At 43.7% G+C, this 12,354-nt stretch overlaps 1 protein-coding gene across 1 annotated transcript in view; it reads left to right on the forward strand.

Moving 5' to 3' along the window:
• The window catches only part of ryr3 (ryanodine receptor 3), a 423,842-nt gene that overhangs the window by 248,221 nt on the left and 163,267 nt on the right, over nt 1-12,354 (forward strand). The window contains exons 60-65 of the mRNA XM_068038163.1: nt 845-960; nt 2,582-2,649; nt 3,728-3,849; nt 8,010-8,059; nt 9,815-9,875; nt 9,996-10,234. Coding sequence (XP_067894264.1) covers nt 845-960; nt 2,582-2,649; nt 3,728-3,849; nt 8,010-8,059; nt 9,815-9,875; nt 9,996-10,234 — 656 coding nt within the window. The remainder of the gene's footprint in view (nt 1-844; nt 961-2,581; nt 2,650-3,727; nt 3,850-8,009; nt 8,060-9,814; nt 9,876-9,995; nt 10,235-12,354) is intronic.

The following is a 12,354-nucleotide window of genomic DNA, read 5'->3' on the forward strand; positions in this document are numbered from 1 at the left end:
ACTGTGTACAGTTTTGGTCTCCTTACTTAAGGGATATACTTGTATTGGAAGCGGTTCACTGGACTGATTCCTGGGATGAAGGGGTTGTCTTATGAGGAAAGGGTGAGCAGGCTGTGCCTATACTCATTGCAGTTTAGAATAAGGTTCTGAGGGGATAAATAAAATAAAAATACTGCAAATGCTGGAAATCTGAAAAAAACAAAGTGCTGGAAATACTCAGCAGGTCAGGCAGCATTTGTGGAGAGAGAAGCAGAGTTAACCTTTCAGGTCTGTGACCTTTCATCAGATTCTGAGGGGGCTTGACAGGGTAGAAGCTGAGAGGATGGGGGAATCTAGAACTAGAGGGCACAGTTTCAAAATAAGGGGTCTCCCTTTTAAGACAGGGATGAGGAAGAATTTCATCTCTGAGGGTTGTTAATCTTTGGAATTCTCTTCCCCAGAGAGCAGTGGAGGCTGGATCAGTGAATGTATCCCTGGCTGAGTTAGACATATTTTTGATCTACAAGGGAGTCAAGGGTTATGGGGGGCAGGCAGGAAAATGGAGTTGAGGCCACAATCAGATCAGCCATAATCTTATTAAATGGTGGAGCAGGTTCAAGGGGTCAAATGCCCTACTCCTGCTCCTATTTCGTATGTTCTTATGATCTGAATTTCCCTGCCCTCCCGTCTCCAAACCCACCTCCAACTCTCTGGCAAAATTCAGCCCATTAACTCTATTTTTCTCTCCACAGATGCTGCCAGACCTCCTGAGTATTTCCAGCTTTTATTCACAATAAAACATTATTGAGCCTATTCGTGTTAAAATTGCATAGTCCAGCAGTTTGATCATATGTTGTGTTTACAGAGGCCTAAAGGATATGGAATTGGACTCCTCTTCTTTTGAGAAGCGATTTGTTTATAAATTCTTAGTAAAGGTGCTGCAATGTGTCGACTCAGCTCAGGAGTTTATAGCACATTTAGGTATGTGACCACATTCTGGATAATATTTAGTTACCACTAATTCTCAACTAGAACCACTTCCTAACACTTATATTTGATAGCACAAAGTACTAATCTATCCTATTTGCAACAGATTCATTCATCCTGTAAATTACATTAATCACTTTTTTAAAAATGTTCTATAAAAGTGGCAATAAAAATTGCTAGACTAATTTATCTAACTAAATTTGAACTCTCATGCAATACTTTGTATGCAATATCAAACACATAACTGCCAGCCAGTTTCTGGCAGAAGATTATGTTCTGGTAAGTTCATTTTTTTTTTTTGCCCGCCTGTGGCAAATGAAATCCAGATAATTTTAATGACCAGCCCTGACTTAAATCCTGCCGGTCAACTTCCCACCTGTTGCAAGGGAGGCTGAAGTTTTCCTTGTGGGGTCCAAGGAACATTCCTGCTCTTTCTGGCTCCACAAGGAGAGTGAAAAAAACTTAACTGTTTGGGCCTCTTCTGGCCCCAATCCTTTTCACTGCTGCCTCCACATGTCTGGGAAAGCTCTGTGGTTCCTGCTCAGGCCATTCAGTTAAAACTGGTCTCCGTGACATCAGCAGGATCTGACCTGCATTGGCTTAAAAAAAAAATGGATCTCACCGGCCTTGGGCTCAGTATAGCAGGTTAAAATGAGAATTATCAGCCTTGATGGCAGTAACCTGGGAATTTAAATTGCTCATGCACCTGCTTTCCAATGGGTGGGTAGGATTAAAATTACCCCCTGTGTTTTTACTATGCTACTGATGGACCTATCTCCAAACTTACTTGAGTATATTGATATAAGTGATTGGTTTGAAATACTGAATGTATTAAATTGAACTGAAATTAGTAAGTAGGTAATTAAATCATCAATGCTACACCTTTTTAATATGGTATGAAATGCTTTCTGTTTAAACTTTGTTTTGCAAACCTTTTGTTGGAAATCGATTTTTCTTCACCCTTCTTTTCTCTGGATGGGCACTAAATTCCTCTTGAAACACAAAGAACAAGGAAATGCAGATTCTTCTCCGTAATTCATCATTCTCCAATAAAATTGCCAAATCCTTGACTGTGATCTGAGAATACAATTTAATTAGTGGTTTGTCAGTTGCTGGGAATAATCATCATTCTTTCATTTTTTGTTGAGAGTAATTTGATATCCTAGATTTTACCATGGCAGGATTATACCTAGCTGTGTGAGTAAGCTTGCAAACTCTTCCTATACCACTGGTAGTTCTGCTGCATAACTGACTATAAGGAGATAGTCCTAGGCAGTCTCTACATTCCATTTCTCTTTCCCTTTTTGAGGAAGTAGCTGACCTCCGTTTCTCCACAATGGCAGAACTGGGATCAGAAACTCACCACCTGGGGAATACCTTTCTAGAGCCCTTGCCCACAAACCCTGGCTGCAGAGGCCTAGCTTTCTTTAATATTCCAACATATCTTGTTCAATGGAAACAAAGCTTTTGTGCTGATGGGTGGCATTTATTTTAGTGTAAAATTGTTTGACCCTTTTTGTGTACATTTCAAAAGTAACCTGAATCTGATCCACTTTATTTCTAACTGTTTCATTTCTACTTAATGTTTTGTTGTGATTTGTGTTTGGATTCATAGAGGCTATTGTCAGCAGTGGTAAAGCAGATAAATCTCCTCACGAGCAGGAGATAAAGTTTTTTGCCAAGGTATGTGACATTCCAGAGTGTTTACTAAAGAAAGTTTTGTTTTCTAAATAGATGTGTTGTACTTTCAGTGTTGTCAAAATCTAATAACTGGTCACCAATTTTTGCTAACAATTAGTACCCAATTACTCAAAAGGGTACATTTTCCAAATACTTACTTTCAAAAGTAAATGATGATAATTCCTCTAAATCCACTAATAGTTAGATTTTATAAACCAAAGGGCTGCGCTTGAAGGTTTTGCTGCAAATTGCAATAGCAAATAAAGGTTGTACGCATCCACCTAAAATTGAGATTTGTAATTGTTTGCTGACTACAGAAGCCCATATGATCAAAAGTCCTTCAGCAGTGCAGCCCACGGCTTCTATTCCTGCCAATCCAGCCATTAACCAAAAATGTAATTTCAAGAATCAACAGGCCCCGGTAGGGAAGAGAGATGGAAATCAGTAAGATGAAAGGTATTCAAGGTGAAAAAGATAGATTGGTAATGAATGATGGGAGCCCATTTTTAAATTGTTGATCCAAACATTGCATTATGGTTAAATTAAAACTGGAGATTTGAGCAAAGATTCAGGTATATTACAAGTAGGCAAAGAATGATCCTGTGAGAATTTTCTTTGAAGTATTATGCAATGCACTAAAAAGTGTAAATAACAACAGTAATGTTTGGTGAAATTATTTCCATCGGTAATCTGCTGGTTTAAGGTACCTTAACATCAACTGCAATTTATATTTGTATAGTGGCTTTAATGTCATAGAAAAAAACCCAAGGGACTTCACATAGGATGGAGCAGACCAAGTGATAAAAGAAGTAGGAGGATTTATCACCGATGCAGTTGAAAAGATATTGAAGATGCTTTTAAGGATGGACGGGAAGTAGGTAAAGAGGTTCAGGGAGGTTGCTATAGATGGTAGGACCTAAACCAATAAAAGCTCAAATGTAACCATGCATTATACTGTAATTTTATATTTACATTCAAGGGCCTAGTTAGCCAACAATTGATGTAATAGAATTTGAATAAAATGCATCCAATTTAGAATCATTGTTCAGCAAATGAAACTTTCAAAAAATATCTATTCCAGATTCTGCTTCCTCTGATTGATGAATACTTTAAGAACCACTGTATGTATTTCTTATCCTCCCCAACCAAGAGTCTCAGCAGCAGTGGATATGCATCCAACAAGGAAAAGGAAATGATAGCAAGGTGGGAAGATGCTTTGTTTAAAACATGCACTGTGATGTGGGGCTGGATTTTAGTTCTGGGATCGGGACCCCGATGTCAGGCGCATTTCCAGTCCTGACCTGACATCACGTCGGCGCCTGACACTCTATGCAGTTTTTTATGTCTGGCCAATTAGTGGCCAGGGAGCACGCTCACTGTTCAATTAAAGACCATGGACGGTCTTTCGATAGGCGACCCTCCAGCCATTTTAGATCGATAGCCCCACCATTAAAGATGGATGCTGCTGATGCGTGTAGGAGAGAGGATGCCTCAAGATGGAGCTGCCCTCTGAAGTCTTTTTTTAAAAAGTGAGAGTAATACTGTCCACAGCTGCCAGACTGGTATGGTGGAGGGGCTTGCCCTCCACAGGGCGGCCTGTGGTCACAGCTGTGGTCATCTCCACATTGCAGCCATGGGAAGGGTTTGTGGGTTCAGCTAAGGTAGATGGAGTGCTGGCCCCCTGGTCTGCTGCTGGGAGGCCACCTGCATCCCTGGGCCTTGATTCGGCCTTAATGGGGGGCCTGCAACTGGACAATTCCAGTTGGCATCGCCTGTGTGGACTTAACATGTTCTTAATGATGCCTAATTGGCTACCTGCTGCTTGCAGGCAGGTAGACACCTCACCAGCCAAACTGGCACGTTCCAAATTAGCCCAGAAGCAGGGACATGCTGGCAAATTAACATGCCCGTCGGTGTTGGGATGTTGTGGGCCCGTCTGCCTCAGCGGCCCTTTAAAAATTCATTCCATGCTGTATTGAAGCTTCCAAAGGCTTTTGATGACATTCCACATGAAAGGTTATTAATTAAACTCAGATGTGGGGTTTGAAGCTAAGTTCTGGGAATGGATTGGGCCGGAAATCCTGGTAATGGATAAGAAATGAGCTGAAGGGTAGGAAGCAACAGGACTAGTTTGCAAGTGACTGCTTCCATCAGACAGGAAGGGCTAGATTTTATATTGAAATGTGGACCGTGCACCACCATGCTGCCGTGATGTAGTGCACGGTGGCTCATTATAATAGGCAGGGTGGCCATGCACACCTCCCCAGCCCTGCATCTGCTCCCCCCCCCCCCCCACCCCCAGTCACGTTGTGGTGGGGGTGGGGGGGGGGCAGTCTCAGCAACGCAGTCAGTGGCTCTTTTTTAAAGGGCTGCCAGGCCTGCATTGACAGATGACCACTTATGTCCGACACAGAACTCAATACTGGGAAAGCTGAGAGGAGTATAGAAAGTGGAGGGGTGAAATCAAAAACAAAATTAGGAAAGCTGAGAGGGCACGAAAGAATATTGGCAAGCAAAATCAAGGTGAACCCAAAGATGTTTTATCAATACCATCAGAGTAAGATAACTAAGGAGAAAGTAGGGCCCATAAAAGACCAAAAAAGTAAACTACGTGTAGGGGCGGAAGATGTTGATATGGTTCTTAATGAATACTTTGCGTCTGTCTTCACAAAAGAGGGGGACGATGCAGATATTGTAGTCAAGGAGGAGGAGTGTGAAGTGTTGGATGCGATGAACATCGGGAGAGAGGAAGTATTAATGGGATTAGCATCCTTGAAATTTGATAAATCACCAGGGCCAAATGAAATGTACCCCAGGCTGTTAAAAGAAGCAAGAGAGGAAATAACAGAAGGTCTGACTATTATTTTCCAGTCCTCACTGGATACAGGTGTGGTGCCAGAGAACTGCTAACATTGTAGCTCTGTTTAAAAAGGGAACGAAGGATAGTCCAAATAATTACAGGCCAGTCAGTCTAACTTCAGTAGTGGGCAAATTATTGTAATCTATTCTGAGACAGGATAAACTGTCACTTAGAAAGGTACAGATTAATCAAAGATAGTCAGCATGGATTTCTTAAGGGAAGATCTTGTTTGACCAACCTGATCGAATTTTTTGAAGAAGTGACAAGGAAGACAGATGAGGGTAGTGCAGTTGATGTGGTCTACATGGATTTTAGCAAAGCTTTTGACAAGGTCCCAAATGGCAGACTGGTTTTTAAAAAAAAAAATCCCATGGGATCCAGGGAAATACAGCAAGCTGGATACAAAATTGGCTCAGTGGCCAGAAACCAAAGGTAATTGTTGACTGGTGTTTTGCGACTAGAAGGCTGTTTCCAGTGGCATTCCGCAGAGCTCTGTACTGGGTCCCCTGCTTTTCGTGGTATATATTAACAATTTGGACATAAATGTAGGGGTCAAGAAGTTTGCAGATGATACAAAGATTGGCCGTGTGGTAGATAGCGAGGAGGATAGCTGTAGGCTGCAGGAAGATATTGATGGTCTGGTCAGATGGGCAGAAAAGTGGCAAATGGAATTCAGCCTGGAGAAGTGTGAGGTGATGCATTTGTGGAGGTCAAACAAGGCAAAAGAATACATGATTAATGGGAAAATACTGAAGTGTAGAGAAAGTGAGGGAGCTTGGAGTGAATGTCCACAAATCCCCGAAGGTAGCAGGACAGGTCGATAAGGTGGATAAGAAGGCATATGGAATCCTTTCCTTTATTAGCCGAAGTATAGAATATAAGAGCAGGAAGGTTATGCTGGAACTGTATAACTCATTGGTTAGGCCACAACTTGAGTACGGTGTGCAGTTCTGGTCACCACATTACAGAAAGGATGTAATTGCACAGAAGGTACAGAAGAGATTTACGAGGATGTTGCCAGGACTGGAAAAATGAAGCTATGAGGAAAGATTGGATAGGCTGGGGTCATTCTCCTTGGAACAGAGAAGGCTGAGGGGAGATCTGATTGAAATGTACAAAATTTTGAGGGGCCTAGATAGAGTGGAGGTGATGGGCCTATTCACCTTAGCAGAGAGGTCAGTGACGAGGGGGCATAAATTTAAAGTGATTGGTAGAAAGGTTAGAGGGGAGATGAGGAAAACCTTTTTCGCTCAGAGGGTGGTGGGAGTCTGGAACTCGCTGCCTGAAAGGGTAGTTGAGGTTGAAACCCTCAACTCATCCAAAAGGAGTCTGGATATGCACCTCAAGTGCCTTAATCTGCAGGGCTATGAGCCAAATGTTGGAAGGTGGAATTAGAATAGGTAATAGTTTTTCGGCCGGCACAAACACGATGGGCCAAGTGGCCTCGGTCTGTGCCTTAACCTTTTCCATGATTCCATGACCCCGTTTTTCCCCCCTAACTCACCCCAACCACAGTAAAAATAAATGTTTGTCCTGTCTTTCCCCCTCCCCCTCTTTTCTTCTCCCCCCCCCCTCCCCCAGTCTACTGAAATTGCAGAGTTGACTACTTCTCCCCTCAAATGCACAAAGTGCAGAGGTCACCCCTTAACCCCACACACTAAAAATGCTCTGATTTCTCCTCCCTCCCCACTTCGGTGGCACCAGCTTTCCCTGCATGGGAAAGTGAATGTGCGTGAGTGCCGCCCATCACACTGAAGATCCGGAACCGAAGGTAAGATCGCAGGGAATTGGATTTGTACACATCGAGTTTATTTAAAGTCGGGTCCTGTCGCCAAGCAGCGGGAAGGCCACCATGGAGCCTCCCCACCGCCGGGAAGATTGGGCCCAGCAATCCTGGCGTCAGGCTCCGTGGCGGGCTGCTGCGGGTGTGATCTTCCAGCCCCCGCTGCGCCACGGAGCCCGACGTCGGGAGCTGAACAAAATTGAGCACCAAGGGTGAGGAGCCAGCAGGCAGGGAAAACCTTTTTGAAGTCAACAGACAGGAGAATTAGGATGTATTACAGGCAGTTGGTCTGATCCTGCCAGATTGGAACCCCGCCCCCATGTTGAAAGCTCTGTCCATGTAACATGAATGCATCCTCGAAGAAAGCAAGCAGGTTCTTTAAATATCTGTCATACATACTGTGAAATGACAAAATAATCTTCAAGTATACAAAATATTGACCATATTTGAGATTGATGTGTAAGAGGGAGAAAAGGAAGCCTTCGTTCAACTGATAATTGATTGAACCAAATTTAAGAATGTATTCAGTATTTTCTCTAATATTGCTCTAACTTTAATTTCATGGAAATAGAAGTTTGAAATAGCTATGTTTGAGATTTTAATTTCCCAATGTACTAGTGTTATGTTGATTTTATTAATGACACAATAATGGGGGAATATTGCTTTAACTGTGCATATCTGTTTCTTGTTTTTTTTCCTTTCTGTGCTCTCCTGTTCTAGTATTTTCTGCAAACTTGCGGCCCTCGTCAGACATAGAATCTCTCTCTTTGGTAAGCAGTCCGCCAGTCTCCTTACAGTCATTACTTTCTAAATGTATGTCAATCTCATCAAGCATGGAATGCATTAAAAAAAAAATTGGGCCCCATGAATTTAGCAATGGGACCAATGCTTATGCAAATTGGGTGCAGGTAATCCCACTGCTAAATTAGTATGTTCTGCACCTGAGAAATGGGCGCTGTGCATATTAATTTTTACCCCCATGTGTCCCAGGCCTTCAAATAAGCTTCTTTCAGTAGGCCGACAGGAAATGGAACATAACGGTCAATATATTCCCTTTCACTACATTAAATAAGAGCTTTATTTTAAAGCAAACCTGCAATAATGAATGCTGAGCCAACCCCGTTTATCATATATATTTACACCATGACGTTAATTTGCATCATGGCATAAATACACTGACCAGCAGAACAAACTTTGTACATTTACAAGGCAGACCAGGGAGAATAATTACTTTCAGATATTGAGAAAGCAAAATACATTCAGTGTTCTGTTCATACACTCACATGATCCTTAAATTGAAAAATAATCTGTGATTTTAGACTTATTGAAGAAAAAGTACACTATACTCATCCGAAGGTAAGCTGGTATACATATTTTTAAGACTAATTTTGACTTTGAATGAAAGTGGACAATCTTGACTTAACCACCCTTTGTACATCTCTCCAATTTTCATTTCCATTCAAGTTAATGGCCGGATGTGTCAATATCATCCAAAATCAAATTTACATCACCCCCCCCCCTCACCACCCACCTGACTGATGCCCTTACACCGTTGAGTCATGAGCGTGTGTATAAAACTTTTTTCTGCTTAAATACCATTTGTAAAGCAGTATGTTTTCCAATTCTTTGGATTTCATGTATTGATATCTAGGAGCTGATTTTCAGCTGATGACCACCCATCATTCGCCTGAAAAACAGGTGGGAGACAGCTCAGTCATTCCATTAACTCCCAGATCCTGTTTGATGCAATCTTCAGGTGGGGCTGTAACTGGGCGAGTGGCATGACCCTACTTGAATATATAAATCAGGATCCTACAGAGGTTGCAGGGCACTGGTTGCAATTTTCAGCTACGGGGAGAAGTCGGGGGAATGGAACTGAGTGAATTGCTCTTTCGGAGAGCCGGTGCGGACATGATGGGCCGAATGGCCTCCTTCTGCACTAACAATTCTGTGATTCTGTGAAATGGGTGAAGCATGTTCCATGCACATTCAGCGCATTTGTATCCTGCATTAAACTCTGGAGACTGCTCATAAACTGGCCGAAGAACTGTTTTATTTTTATTTTTGTGAGACTGGGTGTGAAGCAGGATTGCTCCCCCTGGGCCCACAAAGAAACCTCAGGCCCATTAGCAACCCATGTCAGGCCACATCCTTGGCATTGCCTCCGTCATACCTTCCAGGACTGCACTGCCTGGACACAGTATGAACCTGACAGCTCAGTATGAGATCTAGCTGATCTCCAACCCTCTCTCATCCAGCAAGCTACAGCAGGGTAATCCTTTAGCTCCTGCAGCTCACCAGTGGCATTCAAATGAGACGGAACCTAAAAATATCTTGGGCCTACCAATGCTGCGTTTGGATGGGAAGTATAGCTTCTCAGCCCACTTCGTGTCCATTTCAGGTGAAGTTGGATCTCTTCATAGGATGCTGTGTAAGGCATCGACATTAATTACAATGTAGTATTTGCATAAATAGGCAGGGTAATGTATAGATGTTCTCATGTATTTCATTGTTTATTTCTAAAGGCAGTGATTCTGGTACAATGGTCAACTGTTTACACATCTTGGCACGGACACTGGACCCCAGGTAATTTTGGCACTTCATTACATTTGGGCATTTCATTATTCCTCTTTTGATGCTTTTTAAATGACATTTGTCACACCCTTTAATTGGAGTTGTGCAATTATCCACACTTGTGCTTTTTAGAACTGTCATGAAGTCTGGCTCAGAGTTGGTGAAAGCTGGCCTGCGCTCTTTCTTCGAAAATGCAGCAGAAGACCTGGAGAAAACTTTGGAAAATCTGAAACTTGGAAAATTCACACATTCACGATCTCAACTAAAGGGAGTTACTCAGAACATCAATTACACAACTGTAGCTCTGCTACCTGTGCTGACTTCACTATTTGACCACATTAGTCAACATCAGTTTGGAATTGACATAATCTGTGAGTAACTTGCTTTATCAACATAGAGTATTGCTATAAGCTTTGTCATTGTCTGAGCTGTGAACACCTTACTATGACTTCACACTTTGAGGGCCACATTTTAACTCTAAGTGAATGGGTTTTGAGTGAGCTTAAATCACACCCAATTTGTAACTTTCAGATTGTGTTGGTCTCAAATAGAAATAAACTACAGTTCGAATAATTGGCCAGAATTTGCTGGAGTAGATGTACCTGATTAGTTAGACATTTTCCTGCAAAATATTTTGTCCTGTGAGTTGCTGGAAGTGTGAGCTGATGACAGCATGGTAAGGGCAAAAGGGCATCTGAATTCTTGGTGAATGATGAAACCCACAGTCTCACAATAGCAATAGAATTTCGTGCCAATTAGGCACTTAACTTGACATCGGCGGGCCTCCTATAGGATCTAGGACCCCATCGCTGGAAGTCCTGCCTTGTAGAGCTGTCAGCCAATCAGAGGCCACTGCAGAGGCGGTGGTTACTGCTGTAGCTGCAGTGACCAGACACTGAGGAGCAGCTCTGGAACCAGGCACAAAGTAGATCAGGGTGGGAGGGGTCACGGGGGAGGGGGGTTAGCAACAAGGAGAGGGGGGTGGCCTCAGCAGGCCCCCTCTCCCTGATGCTGGGTCCCTTTTTCAGACACTGAGTGCTTTTGAACGAGGGACGCTCCCTCCCCTGGCAGCCTGAAGCAGCCCACACGATTTGTCGTACTGTGCTTCCCCTGCGGCGGGCTGGCCCGTTGCCGTAATTGCAGCTGTGGCAGGAAGAAGCCCTTAATTAGGGATTAACTACCCAGTTCAGGGCCTCAGTTGGCGATGGAGCAGGAAGGCTGTAAACAGGCCTTCCTGCCCCGGACTAAATTTCAACAAGGTGGGATGGTGGTGGTGTTGCCCTCCCACCACCCTACCTGATTTTATGCTCTCCCCACCTCCAAACTTGCCGCAGGGGAGAGCATAAAATTGGTGAAATTTTATGCCCCTTCCCCCACAGGAGTGGACTGGTGGCGGGGTGAGCGTAGAATTGAGTGGGTGGCGTGGGGGGGGCGTTTCCAACAACTTCCAACCCTCGCTGCAATTTTACCAGGGGCAGTGGCGGCAGGAAACAGCTCACCTGCCGCAGGACAATCAAGGTCCTTAAGTGGCTTAAGGGCCACTTAAGGGCCTTCTCCCACTACTGCTGGTATTTTACCAGCAGCCGGCAAGCACCTCAGGCCCCCAAAACGCTGCCAGATAAAAAAAAACCTGGCGGTCTCCTTGTGAGCTGGGGGTAGCCCTCCTGATTGAGCACCCTGTGCCCCATGGAGGGCCCTCCCCAAAGCCCCAAATGCCCTCACTGAAATAAAGTCTCCCCTCCCCTCCACACCGACCCCTCCTTGCCTCACCGGGGCCCAGCTGATTGTCCCCAAAACCTACCTCTCTTTCAGAGCCAGCATCTACAATCCTGTTGTTGGCTGGGTGCAGTCCTAACAGTGGCCACTGCTCCCGGTTGCACTGCTGGGACTAAGAGCTTGTGGCCCGCTGATTGGCCAGCAGCTCTTGGAGGCGGGACTTCCTGCCTCAGAGGTAGAAGTCCCGCCCGAGTCCAATTAAGGCCCGGGGGCGCGTAAATTCTTGGTGTGGTCCACAGGCCTGGCAGAGGTGAGCAGGATTCCCGCCCAATGTAAAATTCCAGCCAATGTTTCAGGACAACAACCTTTCATCAGAACTGGACAAACAGTGTGTCTCCGCCATAAAATTTAAGAATTGAGATTAAACAGAGGAAGTACTGAGGAGGAGGAGGGTGAATTAGAGTCTAATCAGGTACAGAAAGAGAAATAGAGAGGGAAAGAAAGATTGGATTAAGGGAGAGAGAAAAAAGAGACAGGATGGTAAAGCAAGAAAAAAAATTCAATTATTTTAAATTTGACATTTTTAAATTCTACAACAATTCACTACCTGAAAGAATGAGACTCCATCCTTTTTTAATTGTTCACTTTCTGGACCAGAGAGATTTATTGGCAATCATTAACAATTGTCATATTGTTAAAAGGGTACTTGCGCTGTTACTTACTAGGCTTAACTTTCTGTGGCAAATTTAATGGGCAATTGATGGGTAAATGCAGC

Source organism: Heterodontus francisci, chromosome 9 (assembly GCF_036365525.1).
Source record: "Heterodontus francisci isolate sHetFra1 chromosome 9, sHetFra1.hap1, whole genome shotgun sequence".
Taxonomy (NCBI): domain Eukaryota; kingdom Metazoa; phylum Chordata; class Chondrichthyes; order Heterodontiformes; family Heterodontidae; genus Heterodontus; species Heterodontus francisci.